General features: G+C 27.7%; 1 protein-coding gene across 1 annotated transcript in view; it reads left to right on the top strand.

The window, feature by feature from the left end:
• Positions 1 to 26,003, top strand: part of LOC142329812 (structural maintenance of chromosomes protein 1A-like) — a 55,932-nt gene extending 29,929 nt beyond the window's left edge. The window contains exons 12-23 of the mRNA XM_075374656.1: positions 2,942 to 3,073; positions 3,975 to 4,040; positions 4,510 to 4,667; positions 8,214 to 8,311; positions 9,714 to 9,895; positions 10,230 to 10,352; positions 12,810 to 12,937; positions 14,374 to 14,515; positions 16,998 to 17,177; positions 18,137 to 18,315; positions 21,504 to 21,681; positions 25,504 to 26,003. Of these exons, the coding sequence (XP_075230771.1) occupies positions 2,942 to 3,073; positions 3,975 to 4,040; positions 4,510 to 4,667; positions 8,214 to 8,311; positions 9,714 to 9,895; positions 10,230 to 10,352; positions 12,810 to 12,937; positions 14,374 to 14,515; positions 16,998 to 17,177; positions 18,137 to 18,315; positions 21,504 to 21,681; positions 25,504 to 25,569 (1,632 nt within the window). The 3' untranslated portion in view covers positions 25,570 to 26,003. The remainder of the gene's footprint in view (positions 1 to 2,941; positions 3,074 to 3,974; positions 4,041 to 4,509; positions 4,668 to 8,213; positions 8,312 to 9,713; positions 9,896 to 10,229; positions 10,353 to 12,809; positions 12,938 to 14,373; positions 14,516 to 16,997; positions 17,178 to 18,136; positions 18,316 to 21,503; positions 21,682 to 25,503) is intronic.
• Positions 26,004 to 26,335: the final 332 nt, after the last annotated feature.

Here is a 26,335-nt window from a genome sequence, read left to right as displayed (position 1 = left end):
TTTTATTTTTAATAAGGGGTTAATCCATTTGAAGTGTCCCAAAAAATCATAAGCTGGTTGCTTGACCAGTTGAAAAAAAATTGAAACTTACCCACTTGTGTCATACATGTTTCAGGACCTTAAAACAATTTTTTTAAATTTTCTATTTAAGCAGTTTACCTGTAGTGGCTATTTTTGTTACGGGCGCACACCTGTTTTTGTGATTGTAAGGGTTTATGGAACAAATCATAACTAAAAAACTCTTGGTGCTGGAAGGATGAAACAAAAAGCAATTTATTTATATTTTCTCAAGGTAAAAGACTGGTCCATTTATCTAAATGGTAAAAGATTGGTTATTACCTATCTCTCTTCTCTCTATGAGAAAATTACCAGTAGAGTAAAATTACCAATAAAGCATAAACATCATATACTCATATAAAGCAATAATCATCAGCATATACCATAAACATGAAAAATGGTGAAATTTCACTTTTGATAATTTTTTTCAAGAAGCAGGGATGGCATCCCTGCATACAGTTTGAATTATTCTTTTATCTGTAGGTATATTTTAGTAGTTTTACCATAAATAATACGGTGATATACTTACCCATAAATTTTTGAAAACAATTTTTTTTTAAAGAATTCAAATTTTAACTTCAAATAACTCTGATGGGGCTGGTGATAAAAATTCCAAATTTGCACAAATCGTAGCGTTTTTGTATGTGTTTATGGCAAATAAAAACATTTCTTGTGTATTGCACTAATAAAAAAGTTAAAACCTCTCAAAATTCATGACAAACCTGTTAAAAATGATACCATTTTGACTCACTAAACATGTGCTCCTAGGGGGAGGGGGGTTTCTTGTCTTCTTTGCACTTTACATTTTTTGTATCTATCCCCAATTTTGTTGAAGTTGACGTTTCAATATTTTAAAAATAGTTTTCTTAAAATTATTAATGGTAGGTTGTAATTTAATGATAATTTAACCAATACTAGTAACCTAATACAATTTTGATTCAAAAAAGCTTGTAAACCTTACTGAAACTGAGATTTCAATAATTAGTTTACATCTTTTTTCAAGAATTCATTTTTATTTTTATATTGGTTTATTTTTGTAAACACTATCAAAGAAAAATAGATAGTAGCAAAATTTTAATTATTCTTAATGAAATAGCCTGTTTTTGTAGCAATGAAAATTTATTATTTAGATGGTCAACCAATAGCTGTGATATCTCTTCTGATAATTCTCTTGAAATTGTTTGAGAGCAACCTGTCACTGTAGTTAGTTGAAGTGACATCAACTTTCTCAGGAATTTGCTGATCAGTACCTAGACTTGTTTTGTTGAGACTTTTGAAATGATGTATGTGGTCCAGTTGGGAAAAAAAAATGAACCTGCACATCGTCATTTTTTATTCTAATATCTACCACCTCTTCTCCTTTCCACCACTGATCATCATATACACAAGTGAAAGTGGTACAATACTTGACACAGGATGGTCTCAAAGTCCTTGAAGTCTGAAGTAAAGTAACATTTTTCAATACCTTCTGACTCAGGAACAATACTTGTGGTAGCTTCTAGTACTAACAACACTTTCACAGCAATCAAAACTGTTTTTTAGAGTTTTTGAAATCTTAGTTTTCTCATCTCATTTAATAAAAAAATTCTTGATGTTTTTCAGCTTGTGATTACAAAATGGATGTATTTCATCAATGTTTAATATCTGACTGTTTAATGGCCTTTACAGGCTTGCCTTTGCCACTTCTCGTTTTGTTGTCCCTCCCACATCATCGCAGGCGTTTTTCCCTTGGGATGATCCAAAGAAGTGCCATTTGGCTTCAAGGTCAAAGTCTTTTTTGTGTCTGCACAAATTATCAAAATTCTTTTTATTTTTGTACTGACTTGAAGCACCAGCAGTAAAATAGATGAGTTTATAATGTTCTGATGTACTTCCTTGATATGGTCTGTTAAACGTTTTTGAAAGCAATAAAATGTTGCTGTAAATGCTAAGTGATCACTTAAAATTCAGACACTTTTGTGTTTAATAAATCATTTTCCTTGTAATAGAACACAAAAGGGTAAACTGTGGCTTTGCTGTTGACTTAATGGAAGCTTTGTATTTCACCTTGATCAAAAAATGAAATGTTTTCTGCAAAGTCTGCAACACCAAACATTCTTCACCTTATTCTGATTTTTTTGTTCTTGAACTATTGTTTGTACATTATTGTATCTGGCAACACATCATGTCAAACACTGCTTGCTTACCTGGACATTTGGTGCACACATTAATTATACAGCTGTAGTTATCCTTGCCACGAACAAAGATGTCTACTAAGTCCTTAATCAACATTAAGTTTAATCATCATTCATGAGTTTGATGTTCTGGTGGTGGGGGTACACACAAACTGTGTATGAGTCCTGGATGCACCAGCCAAGATACACCATTTTGGAAGCAGTTTGCAGAACTTCGATCTTTCAGTTTTTTCCTCAGAATTTTCACTTTTAAAGGAGACATATAATTCATGTAAGTTTATCAGTACAAGGCGCTTTTGCTTATGCACTTTGACACCATCAACATCCGTGCTAACACAATCCTTTTTACCAGGACACATAAAACTGAACCTGATGAAAAATTATCAAGTGGTCTTAAAAGAACTTGAACAAAATAAAAATATTTCCTTGAAATAATGTTGTGAAAAAACTGGATCCATTGAAAATTAGTTTTCAGTGGAAAATTAAAATGTTAAACATCAAATGATTTAGCAACTTGAGATGAGAAGTATATATTTATTATTTGCTTAAAATAGCAAGATCAATTTTTTATAAAAATGTTATATAAAAGAATAGATTTCACACTTCTAATGGTGTCTTGTCTATTTAATTAAATAATCTATTGTGAAATGTATTACTTTTTTTGTTATAGTAATTTGATAAATAATGTGTACATTTTATTTATTTTACAGGAAAAACTTACTGAAGAATTGCGAGAAGCAATGAAAAAATCACGAAAGGAATCTGAATTAAATACTGTGGAATCTCAGATTCGTGGTTTAGAAACAAGACTTAAGTATAATAAAACAGATAAAGAAAAAACTGTGAGTTAGACAAATTGTATTGATATTTAACAATTTTATTTCTGTGTATGTAAAAAAAATTATATATATATATAAATTTTTTTCAATATCAAATAATTCAGTAACATTTTGGCCACTAAGCTGATGAAATTTAATATTATATGAAATTATAACACCAAAACCCAGTAATTAGGTAAGTTAAACTTATCTTGTTAATTTCCAATAACCGGATTTCACGGCATCTTGCATCTTCAATTGATATTAAATTCTAAAATATATGTTTTAATATCATTTAAAATTTTACAGTAGAAAATACTATAATTTCTGAAAAAATGAAAAATCATTAAAAAGAAAAAGTTTTAATATAATAAATATAGAATATATTTTTACTATATTATTCACATACACGCACGTGTGTGCGCACACACAGACACTCGCTCATTATGAATATTTGGTGATTTATTATATTAATAAAATCTGTACTGTATTATCAAAAAATTGACTTTGACTTTACATAATTACCAGCAGGACTCAACAGAAATGGAGGAACATTAAAAAACCATTCTGATATTTATGTTTACAGTATTTAAGTACAAGTTTAAGTATAATATAATTTCATACTGGGGATTATATAAAAATTCAATTTTTTTTTTTTAATTTGCTATACTGATAATTAAACTTCATATTTAAATTAATAAATTTCTCACTACTTTTATAATTTAGTTTTGAAAATTTTAGTTTTTGAAGAACTTCCTAAAAAAATACAAGTTTCTTAAATTACATGGTTTTTCATTATTTTTTATTTAAAAATTTGAATCCTACTGTCTTGTAGTTTAAATACTGTTTATTTTGTTGTAGGTAAGGCTATATGAGTTATCCTATATTTGTTTTATTAATTTAGAATTATTTCATGCTGTTTTAGCTGAAGCAAATTCAAGAACTTGATCGTGAACTTCAAGCATTAGAAGCCAAATTGGAACAGAGTGGTGTAAGCTAGTTTAATTATTAGTGATAAATTATTATTAAAGATATAATTTTAAAATGGTTTACATCATGTTCACCATTTTATATTACTTTGTGTCCCTTCTTGCAGTGTAAATTAAAAAAGAAATAGAGACAGTAAAAATGTTAGGAAAAATGTCTCTATTCTTTCATTAAAAATAATTTCTTTTATCAGTGTATATTTAAGATTCTGGTGTCATTGAACTCTCACTTTTCTTACAGAGGTGGTGTTTATTGTACACAAATCCAAATATAACATTAACTAACAAAGGTTTACAGTATTAGTTGATTTTTTGTTGTTTACTTTAAATCTTTATAACAATATTGATTATTGTGTTCAATGTTTTGAGATTAATTATAACGAAAATTAAGAAATACAAACATTCTTGTTTACAAGTTTGTTTTGCTTAAGTTAATGGTTTATAAAATTTGATGAACTTTTTTCTTTATTGCAGCCAAGAACTGAGGCAATTGAGAAATCAATGAGAGCACGTGATCAACAGATACAAGAAATGAAAGGTAAAATGAACAGAGTAGAAGATGATGTATTTGAAGATTTTTGTAGACAGATCGGTATGGACAATATACGACAGTACGAGGAATGTGAGTTAAGGTATGAATGTTTTATTGTTATTTATAATTGTCATTACTTTTATTATTGACTCTAATTTTACATTGTGTTGCTTATTAACATTCGAGTACAACAAATTACATTTGTTAAATTTCTTTAATAATGTTAGTCATTTTTGTCATTAAATTAATTTTATTGCAAAGCAAATTTTTAGAGATCAATAAGTGAAGAATGTCTTTTGACATCTAGTTTTGTGACTTTTTTTAAAAATATTTAATACAACATTTCTAATCTTTATGCATGGTTCCCCAGGCCTGGAAAGTCAGGGAATTGGCTTTGAAAAATCACCAAATTTGGAAATCAGTTGAAATTTGAAAATATCAAGGAAAACTTGAAAAAATTTGAGCAAAACAATCTGTAAAAAATAATGACTAATGTATTTTCCTCACTGAAGAGGCTTCACTCACCGCGGAAAAACAAAGAAAATCTCATAAAAACTCTTTTCATAAATTATAAATCTTATTGAAGTTTGAAATATTTACAGTAGTAAAGAGAATCTGAGATTGAGCTTTGTGCACGAATTTGGATTCTTCAGTTATTTTTGATCATCAAAAACCAGTTTTTGATTTATTACCTTATATATATATATATTAGCATTATATATATTACTAGCATGAATGCTACAAATTAAGTTCTGTTCCCTGATTAAAAGAATTCATTGAATCTTATCAAATCTTATTAAAATCTCATTGAATTGGACAACATTCTATTCACTGATTTTTTAATAACATTTGGCTGGATTCAACAGGTTTCTTTAATGGGACATCAATTTAATACAACCATATCTTATTTGAGTTAGATAAAGGTCTAGCCAGATCCCAGATTTTTTTTAAGCAGGGCTGCAGATTTCAAATACGTATAGACAACACTTTGCACAGTGAATAAGTATTCATGCAGGTAATATATATATGTATATTATGGGTGTGCAAGTATTCAAAGTTTTCAAGTTGAGTTGAATATTTTAGAATCCAATATTTAAAAAATATTGTTAAAAATATTTTTTACTGAGAAATATATTAAGACGTGTGTTTTCCATTCCCAGTTATTTTTGTGTATAAAATTAAAATACTTCTACTGTGAAGTTATTTTCATATTGCACTTAGATTAATTTTGTAGTGATAATGTTGGAAAATATCCACCAGTTTTTGAATTTTCAAAATTAAAAAATTATAATTAATTATGAGCTATTTTGAACATTGTTTGGAAAAATATTGTTAGACTTCATCTATATCATGGTTATTTTAGTCAGTGAAAATTCTGAAAATAGTCAGGAAGAATTACTTACAAAATTTTGGGGAAATCCTGTTATGCTTATTTATGGATGTAAGTTTTTATGAGTTTTTCAAACTGTTGAATGTTGAAGTTAAAAATTTCTGACTGGTTTGGAAAATATTAATTGTCAGTTCAAGGGTTTAGATTCCATTTTTAAAATCGGAGGTTTTTATTATATCTCTTTTTATAAGTTACTTTTATGAAGCATTGGTATAATGGATTTAAAATAAAATGTTCTTTTTTATTCCTGCTTTTAGTATGCTCATTCGCCATATATTTCTGGTTATTGAGTTGTTGCTGACATAAAACTTAATTTTGCTCTCCTTAGAGTAATACACTCTAGTTGGTTAGTATAATGTGTGTAATGTAGTTTTGTAGATCAGTGACTTAGGCTCGATTCCCAGCTAGAATTTGACATCTTTCTGAATTTGTTTATGTTCCTTATTTATATATGGTATGTTCTCTTCATTTATTAAAGTAAAATAGAAAAAAAAATAGAATAATAGTTTGATTATTTTTAAGTAGATTTAATGTAGAAATGTTATTGAACGTTTAGTTTGATTGAGTCCCAAATTTATGTATTTCTATCCTGACCTATAATTAAAATCATTAAAAATATTTTAAAAAAGGTTAAGAACCATTTTTAAAATTACTAATTTTTTATTTTTATTATGGCACGATAAAGCTATACTACAGTTCTAGTTCTGTAAGTCCAAGAAGAAGCTCTTAATAACTCTTTAAGTCCAGAAATTTTTTTGTTATTAGTAGTCTAGATTTATAAATTCTATTCAGTAAGAAAGAATATATAAACTAGCCTGGCAACAAACTTTTATGCAGTATTTCACTACCAGCTTAGTGCAAATTTTTGGCATTAATTTGTTTATTATATATTAGATGACTATAGGTTTTAAATTAAGATTTTATCAGGGGATCAAAAGTTAAAAAAAAATTATTTTATTTAATAGCAATAAAAAATTTGAGGGATGCAGTGAGAAAATAAGAGGAATGGGGTGTTGAAAAATAAGAAATCTCATTGTAACATGACAGTGATCCATTCATCTTGCATAGCTTTTTGATGAAATATGGTACAATCATTTTTTCTTAGGCCTTTATTCATCTCTGTGCTTTTATATATATAAAAGGGTGAAATTTGCTCTAAAAGGTAAACTTTGCTATCTATCAATCCTTGTTATGCTTATAAAAACATTACATTGCTTTTTATCAGGTACCTTTAAAATATTATCAGAAGCATTGATTGTGCATGCATTCAGGTAGAAAATAAATGAATGATTTAGTTCGAGTTTGGATGGCTTAGTAATGTAGTAATAGAACAATGCTCAGTTGACATCCTGAAAAAAGTAATTGGAATAGTTAATATAATAAACTGATTTTATTTTAAGATAACTTAATTAATACGAAGAAAGAACTAGCTAAACTGTTACAAATTGGAAAGTAAAGTGCTTAAAAACTGTTTACAAATAAAGTTACATAAATGTAAAACAAGATTGGCATTTTGATTGTTATCAGTCATTATCAACAGATGTGTGAAATTTTGAATGATATAGGTTAATTAATTTATGCAGTTTGTTTTTGTTAATTAATTACTGACATATTAACCCCGTTACAACTAATTTTCTCTAATCACATTTGGTTTGAAATTTTTTTTTTTTTAATTCTTAAGTTACATGTGGAATCATTGACTGCTTGTCTTCCTATACACTATAAAAATCATTTGAAATATAAATTCTGTTAGGTAATTTTGGGATTGTATTTTTGAAGGGCATCTGACATGAGATTGACATAATCATAACGTGATCTATGTGTTCTTGTATGGATGAAATTTATTAACATAAAAATTCTAATTTCATCCTCACTGGGAATCAAATGTAGGACACTGGAGTAACAGTCAAAACTACCTTCCTTCTTCATAAGTGTATGAAGTGAGACTAATAAAATAATATTTATATCTGTGTATGCTTTGTTGAAATTTTATTCCCCATTCTCAAATAAAAAAAATTAATTTAAATAAAACTTAGTACTGCCTTAAAAGTATTACACTTAAAATAAAAGTTGGTTAGATTTTAAGGGATGTAAGGTACTTTGAAGCTCAAGGACTTGTAGATTTTTAAACAAGTCTTGATATTTGGACTGCTTAACTTATATTTTTCCAGGACAAAGTATTCATTTTCTTAAAATGATTCATAATATTGTATTTACTATAATCTTTAAACAAATATGTATCCCTCTTTTTTTTAGATCACAGCAAGAAAGAGCTAAAAAGAGGCTTGAATTTGAAAATCAACGAAATAGAATTATGAATCAGCTGGAATTTGAGAAAATGAAAGATACTAAGAGTAAGTGGAATATTGTAATATTATGATGTGATTAGTAGGAATTACGTTAAAAGTAATTTTTTAAGTTCAAGAGTAGCTTGTAGTACGAGGTTGTAATAACAGTTTTTTTCTTTTGCCAATTATTAACAGTTTGGAATAGGTTTATTGTGAATGAGATTAATTAATAATTTATAATGCTATTACTTGTTGAATAGATTTCTTACGTGAGTGTATAAACCTTTATGATTAAGACAGGTGGGTGGTTTAATAATCATTTGAATGTGGCATGTAACTTGCAATTTATATCTCTGCTCGTATGGATGGAACAAATGTATTGTGAATATAAGCTTTTTAAAAATATTCAGTAACCAGCTGATAGAGGATGCCCTGAAGGAAAGTGTTTGGTGAAAATTGGTGTTTGTGGTTTACATGTTGTAAATGAAGCAATGAAAACAGGGATTGAAAATATACCTTTATACCAGGGATTGGAAACAGGGAATATTCATACCTTATTAAGATATTTTTACTTCTTGTTTAATGATAGCCCAGTCCTGAATTTACCACAGGAAATAATAAATTTCCGTTAGAATACTGCACGACTAGATTATTAGATAATGTGAAATGCTTAGAATGAAATGAGCCTTGCCAATTTTGGATGACATAAAGGAATTTATTGACAAATCAAAGAAACTTAAAGCCATATACTGTTGTTATAGAGCATTTTAAAGATAAATTCCAAAAATGTAAATTGGCATTTTACAAATTTATTTTGTCTAACTGTGAATCCTTTTTAAGGCAATTTCGGAACCCAGATCCTCTTGCTCCTTATTTATTTTCACATCTTAATGATCTACTAAAAACATTTTTAGCCGTATAATTTAAATCAAGCAATATAGCTGTTGTAAACAATTTGAAACTTGCTTCAATTATTTAAAAAATTAAATTTCAGTCAACGTATACATGTATGTATATGCTCACACAGTAGTGGTCATATGCACTTAGTTTATAAGTAAAAGTTGAGTGAATAATAATAATGTTTTCAGAAAAAATAAGAACAAAGTTAGTTTTAAAAAATTGTAATGAATATTTTTCCAAATGTTTTGTAATAAATTGAGTAGGAAAATTTGGTTTATAACTAGGTACCATTAGATTTAGGCTGTAAAATAGCTTTCTGGATGTATCTTTTCAAATATTACTAAAGTTTCTTAGGGTTCTAAGCTGGAAGAGCAGGCATGAGTTGTTGGTTCTGTGTACTAAACAAATATAGGCAAAATTATGAGATTATTATGACTATATCAATGAGTTGATAATTAAAAACTTATCGATAAGTTTAATAGTCCACTACAACTTTGGCGATAGCAGTCATATTGTTGTAAGACAGATCCTTAGAACATCGGTTGATGTAGATTTTATTTTATTACAGATAATGTATTACGTTGGGAGCGCGCTGTATGTGATGATGAAGATGAATTGGAACGTGCAAATCAGGTTAAGCATAAGCAAATGACTGAGATTGATAAGGATATGCGTGAACTTGATCGATTAAAATCAGAACGTCTTACAAAAAAGAATGATGTAGATGCTATGGAAGAACATATTGGAAAGGTATTGGAAGTTATGTTTCTTTTAGTAGTAATAAAAAAAATTATATGATTTAAAGATATTTCAGATATTGAGAAAGTATTTCAGTGTTTGTTCCTGGTGTTTCATCTTTATGACTTAGGAACATGATAAATTGAACTGCTTTTGGTTAGCAAGATGATTGAAAAATATTTGAAGCAAAAATTACATTTTTCTTTTAGTCATTATAATTTACTATTAACAATATTATTTTTATATTTATCTGTGGTAGTTAATTTTGCTTATGTATCAGATTACTGTTTTGTATTTTTCTTATTGATACATAATTGTGTTAGTTAATTTTCATAATTTTTTTTAGGCCAGAAGAGAAGTTGGTTCTATTGCAAAGGATATTCAAGCCCTGCAAAAACAAGTATCCAATCTTGAAACTAAATTAGAAATGAGAAAGGCTGAAAGACATAGTACTTTAAAACATTGCAAGGTTTGAAAATTAATTACTGATTATTTATTTTCATTTAAATTTGGCATCTTATTTTAAAATTTATTTGCGCTATATGTTTTATTTTGATTTATTTTTATAATGTGTGTAATAGTCTTTAATTGTAGTCTTAATACATTTATATTGTAGTTGTCTGTTGTATATCGTGTATTTTTTTTTAAATTTCTGTATTGAATCAAGATGAAAGTAGATAATAATTTGATACGTTTTCTTTCTCTTTAACTTCTGACACAATTGAGGATAACTAATTCTCTACCTGAATCTCTGTTTTGTCATTAAAAACATTTTTTGTGCAGCTAATTTTTAAATGATGAAGTTTATCGAAAATTGTGATCTGTCATGTTGGTTTTAATTTGTGTAGACTATGTTTAGCGAACAGATATATTTGAACAAAAATATTTTCTGGATTATTAATATAGTAGACCTAGTTTTTTTTATTCACTTACTATAATGATCTCCATAATTTATTAAAAGTAATGACTTAAGAGAAATGTGATATTTAGTACTGCCTATTTGTATCTTTGTAATAGAACAGCACATTATTTTTATTATCTCTCTTCAGTTAAAATTTGCCCTTCTTTCAGACTGGAAGCAACAACTACTGATTTTTTTAATGATTACAGTGTGCTTAAAATTGCAACCATAAAAATCCAAATCTGTTGTATTTCTTAATATTCCTGTTACTAGAAGTTACAAATTTGGCTTTGTGATATACCTATGTCACAAAATATCTAAATAATATTTAGGGTTCTAACCTGTAATGCAATAGGTATTGTGATATACCTACGCCAGCATTTTAAAAATGTTACTATAGTAGTGTTTGATCATACAAACTAACCTCTGTTTTGTGTGCAGACTTAACTTTGCATAACATAAAAATTACACTTTATTGTTTTTTTGCCTTTAAAGATTTTAAGATATAAGTTTTCATATGTTGCCCTGCATTCTTAGTAAACTTTGTATACAATATTTGCTTTATTGTGTCGACCAAAGATTTTTGTGGATGTATGTTTGTGGTAATTTTCATGTGTTGTTATTATTTTATGTTTTTATATTACTTTATAGAGTTGATTAAGTTGCTACTATAATAGAAGAAAAATGTGGAATTTTAAAATTTAAGATGTGAAAGTAAATGAAATATCCAAAAAATATAATGATTCAGCTGTAATTGAATTAGGAAATATTGAAGTAGTGTTCGATCTCAGCAAAGGGCAGTTTGATTAATAATCAGATGAATTGTTACACATATGCTTAGGGTTATTCTAACATTTCACTTAAGTAAAGCAGGAAGGCTGATTTTATTTGTAAGCTTATTTTTTAATGTCATTAAAGCAGAGCTGTACTGGAAATTAGTGTTATCACAAGTGTATATAGCCTATGAAGAAAAAATGATTAAATTTTAATGCCACAAAAGACCCTGTAAATGTGTATATGTATGAAACTAAATAAGGCCACTAAAAGAGGGTTTTCTATAGACAAGTTTGTAGCAACATATCAAAAACACCAAAGTTTTGAAGTACAACCACTTTCTAGAAACCACTTAGTCCATTATAGCAGGATCTGTTCTAGTATTCATAATGAATTATGTTTTGTCTTTATTATAATATTTTTGTTTTTAAATTTCTGCTTTAAGTTTTCATTTTGTTTTAATCTTTTTATTTTATTGTTTTTGTATTTATGTTCATGTTTTGTTTTCTGGACGGTTTTTTTAAATGTGGATTTTTTTTTGACTTAGTTTGAAAAACACATACATCATGTTTGGGCAATGATAACGCCAAAGCGTTTTTCGCCCAGAAAACCAAATAAATAAAAAACGAGTTGCGGTGTTGACAAGAAATGGACAATGATTAATTGAATAGTTTAGATCTTAAAGAGAGTGAAGTAATTTCTTCTCTGGTTCTGCATTTTAAAATATATTAAGGCTTGGTAATTAAAATGTAGTCGCAAAAAAAAAAATCCTAACCCTTAAATTAAATTAAGATTGACTGACTGTGGAGTCCCAATTTGAATTTGCAATGTATAATACACAAAAATATCTGTTGAATAAATATCAATAAATTTTTGTACAAGATGAATAACTTATAAATGATTGATGGGTTTCTTTATTTTTTTTTTGTTCACAAACAAGCTTAATAGTCTCAAAAATTATTAGTTACATCAAAAGTATTCCAATAACAGACTAATGTTAAAAAATGACCAAACATATGATTATATACCACTAATATTTTAATGATAAACTTAAAGAAATTTTTTTTCAGTTTGGTTGCTAGTGTTTTATAGTTATTTTATTTGCATTAATTTTAATCCTGTTCAATTTTGACAAAGTTTTATAAAAGCTTTATTTGTAGATATATAATGAATGGATTATTAGTAATAATTTATTTATTATGGATTTTAAATTTTATATTAAATAAACTTATTTTGTTGATTTTTCACTAGATGGAAGATATTGCTATTCCGATGTTGAGGGGTAATATGGAAGACATCGCTCAAGAATCTGCTACATTAGATTCTTCTATGGATAATAGCAACACGCAGACACAACAGATATATGATAGAGAGAGCCGGTATGTTCTTTGTATGCTATCACCTCTATAGGTAAAAATTGATAATTAGCTTCTGTAGGATATGTATGAGTGTAAATGAAGTGTAGTCTTGTATAGTCTTAGTTCGACCATTCCTGAGATGTGTGGTTAATTGAAACCCAACCACCAAAGAACACCAGTATCCATGATCTAGTATTCAAATCCATGCAAAAATAACTGACTTTACTAGGACTTGAACGCTGGAACTCTCGACTTCCAAATCAGCTGATTTGCGAAGATGTGTTCACCACTAGACCAACCCGATAGGTTAGGATCTATATATATGCAGATTCTGTACCCATGTTTTTAGTTTTCTAGGGCTGATCACACTCTGAAACTGTTATATGAGATATAATACAAATAAATACACTGATGTTCAGCTTGACACATTTCAATCACGTCAGGGCAACATTGACTTATGAAATAAGTTTGGCTTTGCACCCATCATTGACAAGCTAAGCAAGAGCTGATCGAGTTGGTTCGACCATGTCTACATACTGATGTTGACTCTTGCCAAGACTGCTGACCATTGATGGCAAGCAACCAAAGGGTTGCCCAAAGCAACACTGAATCGATACACTTTACGCAGACATGAAAATCGACTGGCTGCACTCTAACATGGCTCACAACTGTACCAAATGTCATCATTGTAGCCACCAAGCAGACCCCGCCAACATATTTGGACAAATGCTAAGGAAAAGAAGAAGAAGAAGATATGACACAGAAGTTTTAGATGTATAAGTCTCATTCTACAGTAAACTATTGATAATCCATAAGTGATTAATTGCTTGTGGCTATTCATAAAATTACTTTTTTGTAAAGACGAAATCATTGTTTCTGCAAACATGTTAAAAATTTGTGTCATGCAGTGGAAATTTACAAGCCTTAATTTACAGGAAATTAAGCAAGAAAGTGATTGACTATGTATTTCTTAAAATGAAATTATTATATTACATCAGTGTTATTTATTAAATCCATAATATAACTCCCTACCCTTATATTAGGACTTAATTTGTCTGCTAAATACCATAATATACCACATATTTTAGTTCTTAAAGATAACCATTCTAGACTCAAACAACTATTGGAAAATAGCTGGCAATTGAAAAAGCCCAATCAGGAAAATGTAATGAGAAAAGGTTAGTTATTAGTCCATTTAATGGAGCATGAGAATTTTTTTGCTTGAATGTAAATTTATGTTACATTTAAGTAATTGTATATTTCTTTAGCTTTTCTTAAACCTTTTTTTAAGACAAATTTTAGTAACAAAATGAAATGAAATTTCATAGGTAAACAAAAAACTGTTTGGGAATGACATTCATGATTTTTTATTATGATGGAGGCTAGTTATTAATCAAATTGATTGGTAAAGTTATGCCATAAACTAACATAAAATAAATATTTTTTGTTGTTTCCAGGATCACAATTGATTATTCACAATTAGGTGATAACTTAAAAGATTATGAAGAAGATGAAGTGAAAAAAGTTGGTGATAAATTAGCAAAAGCTATTAATGACCAGTCATTAACTTTACAAAAAATACAAGCTCCGAATATGAAGGTATTAAAATTAATCATTTTAATGTTTATTTTATAGAGAAGATATTTTTTTTTAATAATTAATTTCTTAAGATTATATCAAGAGGAGAATAATGTATTCTGGGAGGTATGTTTGTTTGTAGCCCTGTAATTTAAGAATGGTTCCACACCAATTTCATGAAACGATTAAACTATTCTTTTCAGTTTGATAGGCAATGCAAAGTAGATAATGATTTGAAAATAAATTACTGACAGTGTATGTATGACATTTTCTCAAGTTGAAAAACCAAATTAATTTTCAGCTTATCAACTGAGAGCCAGATAGAATGCTTGAAAAATAGATTTAAAAAAAATATACATTACGGGTTCTGTAAAAATATTGTGCTGAAAAATACTTATTTAAATAAAAAAAGTATAATATGATAAAAATAATTATGACTGTTATAATAAACTATAATCTAATTATTTAAAATTTGTAATTAAAATCGTTTTAGTGTAATTAAGTATAGATAATCAAAATGTATTCTAGTAAAACACTGTAACTTTTTATAAAAAATGTTTGAAATTATTACTGGAAATTAGTAGACACCTATTTAGTTATGTGTGTAAAATTGTACAATATAAATAAAATGGATATATAAATCTGATAACTATGAGGAGGTGTAACAAAACATTGAAAAAATTTTAAATGTTCATCAATAATGTAGGTATTATACATTTATTTATCTTTCATTTTCAAGTGTTTACCAATTAAAAAAAAAAACTAAAATTATTTAGTCCTTACAATATTCTTTGGCTTTCAGTCTTAAGAATCTATCTTTAAAAAAAATTATGTGTTTTTTCCATAGTACAGACTATTTTTATATGCTTTGGACAGTTATTTGGCAGAACTTAACTAATTGCGTGCAGTCATCATGAAAATTTTAATGAAATTATGTATTACTTGAATAAATATTATCATTAGGCAATTTTTTTTTTAAATTAATCTAATGAAGATTATTGGGGCATATTATAAGATACAAATGACAGATGATTTTAACATCTTAATTTGTAAATTAGTAACAATTAATGAGCAATAACTGGTTGCTGTAATGAATGCAAATTATAGAAATAAAAAAAGGAAATCCAGTTATTATAAATAAATCTTTATTACTGTTTCAGGAACATTATTAAAATATCAATTTTTAGACAGATTTTTGATGCTGTCTTAATCAGTGAAGTATTTTTTAAATTCTTTTCATTTATTTATTAGTTAATTTATTTTTTAAATCTGTAGGATAACATACTAATAAAAATTTAAGCAACTCATATTCAGAATAATCTATATTATATTGTGAGAGATCTTCTTTTTTTTAACAGAAAGTACTCAAAATGTCCACCTAAAACTACGAGGAATTAATGTTTCTTCAAAGTAGTTGCTTCTGTTTTAATAGTTCTTGTACTGATGTAGGATGTTTCATTTTCAGTGTTCTGTTTGAGTTAGCGTGAATAAAAGGGTTATTTTTCTACTTTTTTTTTTAACCAAACCTAAAGAAATAATCCAAGGAGGTAAGTAAGTTTTCTGATTTAGGTAGTGGTAGTCAATTAGAAATTATTTTCTCTAAAGAAATTATGCAGTATTAAATTGTTTGCTGTTGTATTATTATTAGTATTGTTATTCTGCTATTGTACTATCCTTCTTAGTCAACAGTCTTCATCTTCTAGCAGTATTGTAAACAGAATCATAATATACTGATAACATTTAGTTATTATTGTTTATATGAAAAAGTTGGTGTACAACTGAGAAAGAGAATAGACTAAATTCTCCTACCTTTATAAATATAATGTAGTTTGTAGATTACACACGGGTTTGGATCTACATCCATTAGTCTGGGCTGTTTACAAAACTAGTGCGATAAAATCAGGCTTCTTCTTAAAAGGAATCAAGACTCGAAAAATGTTGAACAAACTGAATAATTCATCGACAATAATAGTAAATGTTTTTTTCCTAATCAGCTTCTTAACATTTGTGCACAACATAAATATGTGGTCAAAAATCTTCTTTTTTTTGTCTTGATGAACACATCAAAACAAAATTCCAGTATGTTGAGACAGTCTTTGCATTGATTTTGTAAGTTTATAAAGATTTGTGATATTTCTTGTGATTCATCATCAGAACTGTAAGTTGGTGGGATCATTTTTTGTTCATCCATGTTAGACCAGTTTCCCTAAAATGAGTGTGATCTAAAGTAATTATCAAGAATGAACAACATAGTTGAGTGTTTATTAACAATTCCTATTAGTTGATTTAAAGGATACATGCCATTGGTATTATTGTTATCATTATGTTTTACTTTTTTACAAGGTTGTTTAGTACTTACTTGCACAGCTACGCTAATCTTAAAGGTTAATTTTCCACTCCATTCAACTTTTAATTGAAGGTTGAAATACTTGTGATTCACAATGTATTTCTCAGATTACTGTTATTTTTTATGTTTATATTATACTTGTAATTTATTTTTCAGGCTATACAAAAATTAGAAATGGCTAGAGAAAAATTACAAGAAACAAATGAAGAATTTGAAGCGGCTCGTAGACGTGCTAAAAGAGCAAAACAAGCATTTGAAAGAGTTAAAATAGAAAGACATGATAAATTTATGACATGTTTTGAACATGTTGCTAATGAAATTGATAATATTTATAAGGTATAAATTTTTAATATTATAATTTATTTTTATAGACCAGCTTAATCCGATTTACAAAGCTCTACTACTTAGTTACTTTCAAAGAAAAATGACTTTCTTTACTTAAAACTCTTCATATTATCTACTGTAATTCTAGAAATATTGGAAGTTGTAATAATTGTTATAACCATTGATTGGCTAGTTGGGCTGTCGTAGGGATCTTCTGTTTATTAAATTATTTTAATTTTTATCAAAACAATACAATTATTGTTTTATTTTTGTTAATCTTTTAATATAAGCTGAAGTTGTAAATACATGAAAATAGGAAGAATTCATTCGTGTTTGTTCGGTAAGTATCATTGATTAGTACACCATAAAAAAAAAAAAGATTGATGAGAACTCTGAAAAAGTATAACATCTAAATTGTGAAAAATATTTTTAAAAAACTTATAATGATAAATTTTATTTCTTGTTTTATGATTATCAAAATTGTCTCATTAATTTTTTCAGAGTGGTTCAGTAATGTCAATATTTCAAATTTTTGATGATTACCTTGATTTAATGTCTGAAAAATGCTTTACCAATTCCAAAGACAAACTCCCACAATTGTTTATTGAAATGATTCAAACATTGTTGTTTCCTCATTTTTACAAAAAATACATGGAACATATGTTTACATATAGTCTACAGTATGTTATAAGCAAATTGATGCATGTTCATATTACCAACATCCTTTCCTTTTATTTCCTAGTCATTGGGTTAGACTGCAGTTCACAAATCTCATGTTATTCTGCAAATATTTCTCCTCATAATGTAATATCTGTTCCCTTTGTCAGGTTTTCCTTTAAACAGTTTATTCAACTTAATGGATTTGTTACAGAATTCTGTTGTATTTAAGTTAAAGATGTATTTTACCATTCTGCAATCTTATTTATTACTTTCATGTCTATCAAAATTTTTAATAATTCTTTCCTCTTCAGTCTCTAGCTAAAAATCAATCTGCACAAGCATTCCTTGGACCAGAAAATCCAGAAGAACCATATCTTGACGGTATAAATTATAATTGTGTTGCTCCTGGAAAACGTTTTCAACCTATGTCTAATTTATCAGGAGGGGAAAAGACTGTTGCTGCACTGGCACTTTTATTTGCTATTCATAGGTAAGTTATTAAGTAAGCTTAATTGTCTGTTAACTAACTACATAGCTGATATAGTAGTAATAAGTACTTTGCTGATGGAATTAAATTTTGAGTTTTTTAAAATCTTGAAATCTTGTTAGTATTTTTTTATAGTTGAAAGTTAATTTATTTGTCAAACAAATTAATTTTATTCTTAAATTAGTGCCTTATTTCTTTATACTTTTTAAGTGTATGTTTTATTCTGTATTGATTATTAGATTTCATTCTATATTCTTCATTACACTTATATTGTTTTGTTATAATATATATATAATTTTATTGAAATTAATTAAGATTAATATTATTTTAAAGATAAGATTCATATTAAGATTTTATTCATATTTAAAGATTCATATTATTCCTCTGTATTGTTAAATTATATTTTAAAATCTATTAACATAAACAACCTAGCACAGAATATTGAGATAAGACATACCTTACCTTAATTTTATCATGATAATACTTTCGTGGAATCCTACATCCTCAGTCATGATTGAATTCATTTAATGAACTGCTTATTAAAAAAATAAAAAATAAAAATACTAAAATAAACCATGTAGATGGTGTAATGTTTTATTACATTACTCTGTTATAATGAAAACTTCAGTTTTCATTATTATATTGTTTTACAATCAATTGTAAAACAATTAATTCTATAATTCTATGTAATTCTATAATTACATAAAAACATAATTATTTTTAATTTATTAATTTATCAAAGTTGTTTTCTTATTTGAAGATTTTGAAATTTATTATGGACAAATATGCAAATTCTACTGTCCAGTACTGAAATGATGCAATATTTAAATATGGTGACATTATATATATATCAGAAAACAAAAATGTACATACAGTACTGGACAGGGGAATTTGCATATACATCCATAATAATTTTCAAAAAAGAAAACAATTTTAACAAATTAACCCTTTAAGCATCATGAATTATTCACAAATTTTGCCCTAAAACATCACGCCAATTATCCATATTTTGCACTCATTTACTAAAACATGCATAAAATCTGTTTTAATAAATGACATTTAATAATTTTTTTTTTTTGTTTTTAAGTAAGATAGTAAGTGCTCTATTACACTGTAATCAATACTGACTAATTTGCTAGCATTACACATTTTTATAGTAAAAAATATTTTTAAAAATTTATCTTAAAATTTTTTGATCCACTGAAATTTGGTCCTTCTGAAATATGCAAAAAAATCCTTATTTCAGTTTTTAATCCTATAGTTGTAATCTGCATAGTTGTTTGTAAAAATCGATATGGTTTTTAATAAAATTTAAAACAAATGCTTTATATTTATATATTATAATATAAAATAATATTTTTTTTGTTAAATGATGCCAAAAATAAATAAACTATATTGTAAGATAATTATGTTTAAACATGAATTTTCTAAACATTCGTAAGTTCTTGACGATGTTTCTAGGTTATACGGGAAACGTCCGACAGATTGTACGTTTATGCTCAAAGGGTTAAAAAATTATAAATTTGTTTTAATATAATTGCAGAATTTAATAACAACTGAAGATGTGGAATCCCACAAAAATTGTTTCTTGGAATTGATGTAAGATTTAACTTATCTGTTTGTATGTTTTGGTGGTTTATATTTCATTTAATATTCTATTAGCACAGTGTCCAATATGTTAATTAATTATTTGAATTATATATATATAACTATATATATATATATATATATATAGAACTTTCTTGAATCCTCTAGACAGTTGCATTCATTGTTGTCTGTATATCTGCTGTACTTGTTACATCAATGGATCATTACACCAGATTGTGTTGTAAACTAACAACATGTTGGTGTTATACTAATAACACCAATACACTCAATACTAATAACAGTATATTGAGTGTTGTTAATTTGAAAATATTACTGTATCATTCAAGTTTACCATCAATCTCACAAGGGAAACTATCATTTAAATCATCTGACACACAGTATATACCACATACAAGACATTATAAGACAATACAAGAAGTATAATAATAAAATCATTGTTAAAAGAAATCTACATTGAAATAGAAAAAAATTCTTTTTTCAATAATTTAAAATTTTGAATTTTAGATTTTTCATTTTTAGTGGCAAATTAAAAATAACTAACTCCTAATCTTTAATTTGTAAAAAACGTAAAAAAAAATTAAAGAAATTTTTAAAAAATTTAAAGAATTGATAGAATTTTTATTTTTTTATTTTTAAATGACTGAATATCAAAATGAAATCATGCTTTATGTCATTGTACTAAAGTAAATCATTTCTGAATGACAAAAATGTTTTAAATATCTTCAGATCATTTACAAAGACAGTGTGAACTTCCTTCTTATTTGTCTGCGATTTACTAAAAATTATCATCCCATTATATTTTGCTATTTCCCATGGTTTTCTCAAAGATTGTTGATTATAAAAAAATTTTAACAAAAAATGAAAAATCATTTCATAATACAAAATCACCTGTCTGCATCAAACTTCAGTGATTGGTCCAGTTGCTTTCTCCCCAGCTGATGATTTTATTCTTAGCAGATTTCTTTTGAGTTAAAAGACACATATTTATTGAAGTTACTAAAAATAGATCAGATGTGAATTTAGTTTATGTATTTCATAATTATCATTTGTGTAAGATGTCATTTTTTTTTACAACCGGAATATCAAGGGTCTTAATATTAGTGGATTTATGATTAAAAAAAAATTTTTATATTTTGCTAGAATTTTATTCTTTTGTATCCAAGGTTAAATAATTTATGAATATTTATTAAATAATTTTAATAAAAATAATACGTTACCAATGTGTGTGTGTGTGTGTGTGTGTGTGTGTGTGTGTGTGTGTGTGTTACATTTGTTTTTGTATCTCAAAAACTGAAATTTATTAGGTGAATTTTAGTTTAAAGAAATCTCATTTTTCTTAATTCCCTTTGGTTTTTCTGTTATAAATATTTTTTTTTTTTTTTTTTACGAAGGTAAGTGTTATGTTAAAATAGTGTTACATGCAATTTAGGATACTGATACAGGAATTTAATATTAAATAACATAGTTGTAAATGTAACTAATTGGTAGAATCTGTTGTAATATTGTGATCAGTACTATAAACTTATTTCTTCTGTGACACCATAGAATATATTTTAAGAATAAACATGAATATCTTTTTGTAGTTTCCAGCCTGCACCATTTTTTGTACTGGATGAGATTGATGCTGCATTGGATAATACAAATATTGGAAAAGTTGCATCATATATTCATAACACAACAAATACATTACAAACTATTGTCATATCATTAAAAGAAGAATTCTTTAGTCATGCTGAAGCCTTAATTGGAATATGTCCAGATGTCGGTATTAATTGCAATTATATTAGTTGTATTTTGCTTTTAAAATGCTTTTTGATTAAGTATTATTACTATATGATTTGTATGTTCTCTTTATTTTTCGAGAAGTGAGTTGTTGTTTAAGGTCTGTAGATTGTTAAAGTTATTTAATTTGAATTGACTTTACTGTGTTGACATTTCAATATTTTATATTTACATCTGTTGTATAATTACTAGTTTAACATTTTACAGTAGTATTCTATTGTATATAATGTAACTTCCATAATATGTTTTTAATTTGATTAAAATTCGCCATACAAGCTTTAAATTTATGTGATAAATTAATGTTAAAAAAAATTTCTGGATTGTTAGCTGATTGGAAAAAGTCTTTGTCACATATAATGTGTAAAAACTTATTGAATTACTGATATTTCATTTTTTGTGATATTTTTAATTCACACTTAATATTTTAAAGTGCCTGTCTTAACAAATTACTTGCAGATTTTAGCTGCTTGTTATGCTTAAATACCTGTGATGAATTTCCTTCTTTACATTTTCTAGTTCAGATACCACTGTAGTATGTATATTACTTACATACTAGAAGTATCTACAGACATCATCTATAGGTATTCCTCTAGGTATACTTCTGAGGTATCATCTAGAGATATATTTACATTTATACATGCATAATGCTTTCTTTATAATGTAGGAAACTGTATTCATACCAAAATATCTGGAAAAAATGTTTTGAAAATTTGGTTTACGCTGATCTTAATGAGTTGAGTAAAAGCGTTATATGTTATCTATCTGTAGGCTTTATAACAGTGGTTCACTTTGTTCAAAAATTGCTAAAGAGATGTTTACTAAAGTTGGTATGCATGTTTTAACTGCTGGTGTAATCTAACATAATGTATTTATATGTTGAAAAAAAAATTTAGTTGTATATTTGTATAAATTTAACTTAACTTTTATGAGGGCAAGTCAAAAGTTATCTGTACTTTTGTTTTACTATTTATTTATACAAAGGGGGAGGGATTCAACATATACATCATTTTTATACATAGTTTTATACATTTTTATATCTTAAGTTTGTGAAAAATTGACGACCTTGCAAAGCAACTCTGAGAGCCCCAAACAGATGAAAGTTGGAAGAAACAAGATCTGTTTTGAAGGGAGCAATTCCAGTACTTCAAAATTCAACTATTTGATGGTCTTAATGTTGTGGTGCGCCATGTCTGGACAGGGGGCATTGTACAACACTTTGACAACAGACATCTGCGTTTGTTGCGAATTGCTGTCTTAAGTTTGTTTTCCAACATTTCACTATAACGTGTTTTGTTGATCGTAGTCCTCCTTTCCATGAAGTTTTCAAGTGTAGGCCATTTTGCATCTCAAAAAATAGTTAGCATAACTGTTGGCTGATTTTGGCTTTTTTCTGTGTTGGAGATCCCAGGTAATACTCCATACTCCAGCATTTTGTTTCTGGCTCATAGTGATGAACCCATGTTTCATCACTGGTGACTATTCTGCTCAAAAATATGTGTCACCTTTCTTACTGAAACATTTGAGTAAGGGTTGGCAGATATCAACACATTTGGAGCTTGTGTTTTGCAGTAAGCTGTCTTGGTACTCATCGTGCACAGACTTTACAAAAACCAAGCTTGTCGAGAATGATTTGATGGGCAGAACAATGACTTCAGAGAAGACTTTATCTCACTGATGGTAACTTGCCTGTTTGCCAGAACCACCTCTCAAGCTTGCTAAATCTTGTCATCTGTGGTGAAGGTTTACAGTTCGATCCCTCTTTATGTCACACTCATCTGACCACTGTTAAACTTGTAAATATACAAAAAAAACCACGTGATAAAGAACTGTCTCTGTATAATGATAAAAGTCTACAATGAATTTCAGTCCCTTTCACACTTTCCAACCAGAGAAATCTGATCACTGCTCATTGTTCCTTGGTACAAATTTCTAGCAGTGTACATGTTTACGCTAATAGCTGGAAGTCAAAAGACACGATTGGATCAAATTTTGCCCAGTTGACCACACTTGTACAAACTCTTAAGGATGCATTCACAGAAGGTAGTATGACAACCTTGAAGATGTATTTTGGTGAAGGTATAGATAATTTTTGATTTGCCCTCATAAGTCTGAATTAGATTCATTGCCTCAGTGAAAAATTACCTCATAGATTATTAGAATGACTGGAAATGGAATTAATTAAGAAATTCAAGTTTCATTCCTCATCTTTACTTCCAGTTTTATTTTCTATTCCTGTATTACAATATCATAATTCAAAGAAAATATGGATATAGAATGGTTGGAATGAATGAAGATATGGCCTGGTTGAAGTTATGATTTACCTCCAATAATTCATATACAGCTGATTTAGTTGTAGATATGAAGATAATTTAAGTTTATTCTTTTGATTTTGGTAATTTTTATATTCATACATAATGAGAAAATGTGTCATGTTGTTTATTCTCTGCTGTTTGTATAAGTTCATCGCGATTAACCATAAAAGCCATTACTCTACGAGGTGTCAGATTCCTAAATTCAAGAGGACATAAAGCTGCTGAAATTCAATTGTGTGAAACATGTAGGCCTACCACAATGAATGAAGGAAAAGTAAGTCAATGTTGTAATGAGTTTAACGAAGGACATTCAATATTCACAACGAACACAGAAGTGGCAGGCCTACTGTCGAGACTGATGATTTCATTGAACATGTGAATGCAAAAGTGAGAGAAAATCATTGCTTTATGATTAGCAATCATTATCTACCATTTCCAGAAATTTCAAAGACAATATTGTTGAAAATTGTGACTGACACTCTAGGCTATCACAAACTGTGCACAATGGGTGCTGAAAATATTGACAGGTGCTAACAAAGATTGCAGAATGATATCTGTACCTGTTTTTTCGACCTCTTTAACCAGGAAGAAGACAAATTTTTTTTCCATATTGTCACTGGTAATGAAAGATGGATTTTGTACATCTAATGCTGAGACGAAACAGCAGTCCAAACAGTGGCATTCCAATTCACCTAAGCCAAAAAATTCAAACAAGCCCAGTCTTGAAGGAAAACCATGACAATTTTATTTTGTTACCATAAGGGTGTGCTTTTGATTCATTTTATGGAAACTGAAACATCCATCACAATACAAGTCTATTGTGAAACGCTTTCTATCTGTGTTGTGCCATTCAAAATCAATGGACGACTGGAAATGCTGAGATCAGGAATTGTTATTCACAATAATGCATGCACAACAGAAACAATTCAAAAATTCGGAGGGAGATTTTTGATCATCCCTTTACAATCTTAATCTCATCCTCATTACTTATCATCTCTTCCTACACCTCAAAAACTGGCTTGCATCTCAGCAATTTGAGGAAAGTGAATAGTTGAAAATCTCTACAAAAGTGGATTCAGTCCCAGGCGGCAGGATTTTATGTAGTGGGTTTGAAAAAGCTTCAATGAATCAAAGTGTTTTGATACATGATTATGTAGAAAAATAAAGTAAATGTGTAGGTATTTGAACTAATAAATTTTTCATTTTTTCAACCGTTTTCATTTTGTCACCAATCAGCTATTACTTTTGAACGTATTAACCTTGTATTAACTATAATTGCAGTTTTACTTTTTCTGAATTATTTTTTTTTTACTTTGGTAAGAACCTGTTGCATCTTTTGCCTGACTTTATTTTGTCTTGGCTAATTCTCTTTTGTCATATTTATGTCAATTTCTTTCTCTGTATACCTCTTTATAACTTTACTATTATATTATTAGCTTAGATTTTAAATGTAGCTATTCAGCTGATGCTCATATTTTTTTTTTTTCAGGTTGGAGAATGCCTGATTAGCAGGGTATTTACAGTTGATTTAAGTCTTATTCCTAAACATTGGTAATTTTGTGTTCATAATGGTTAAAAGAAGATTATTAAACTTTTCACCTATAATGATTTGAATTTTTTTTCTATTTAGAAATATGTTTCATTTAAAGTGAAGAATGTGTAAAGTGTGATTTGTTTTATTTTTATAGTAATGATTCTATTTTTCATTTAGTTTATTTTAAACACTACTTTTTCTACTTTCATGTTATATATGTTTTTCTATGTTGTCCTGACCTCTATAAGTAGCTTTTATTTATTTTCTTTTTTTTATGATTATTTATGGATATATATTAAAATGATATATAATAATTGTATACTACAATATGTAATTGTATGATACAATTATTATTATTATTATAACCTTTTCCATTTTTTATTGTATATGTAATATAAATTTAAATTTATGTATAATTGTTTTTTCAAAATATATTTTTTATAAATAATAAATAATGTGTTCTTTGTGGTGTTGTGGTGATAACATTAAAAAAAAAAACAGCAACTAAAAACATAATTTAAGTATTGTTTATACTTTTATGTACATACAAGGAAGTATTGTAAGAGCAAAAAGTTTGGTTTTCAGATTTCAACAGAAATATCCATTTTTACCACCCCTGAATCCATTTTGACTGGTTTTGGCATGACGTCTGTAGTTTGTATCTCGCATAACTCAAAAACAATTAGCCGCAGGATGTTGAAATTTTGGATTTAGGACTGTTGTAGTATTTAGTTGTGCACCTCCCTTGATTGCAATCCGCTGAACCAATGTCCAAAAAAGCCCAAAA

This window comes from Lycorma delicatula, chromosome 9 (genome assembly GCF_047948215.1).
Source record: "Lycorma delicatula isolate Av1 chromosome 9, ASM4794821v1, whole genome shotgun sequence".
Lineage (NCBI taxonomy): Eukaryota > Metazoa > Arthropoda > Insecta > Hemiptera > Fulgoridae > Lycorma > Lycorma delicatula.
Note: the sequence above shows the minus strand (reverse complement) of the source record. Positions and strands in the feature narration are given on the sequence as shown.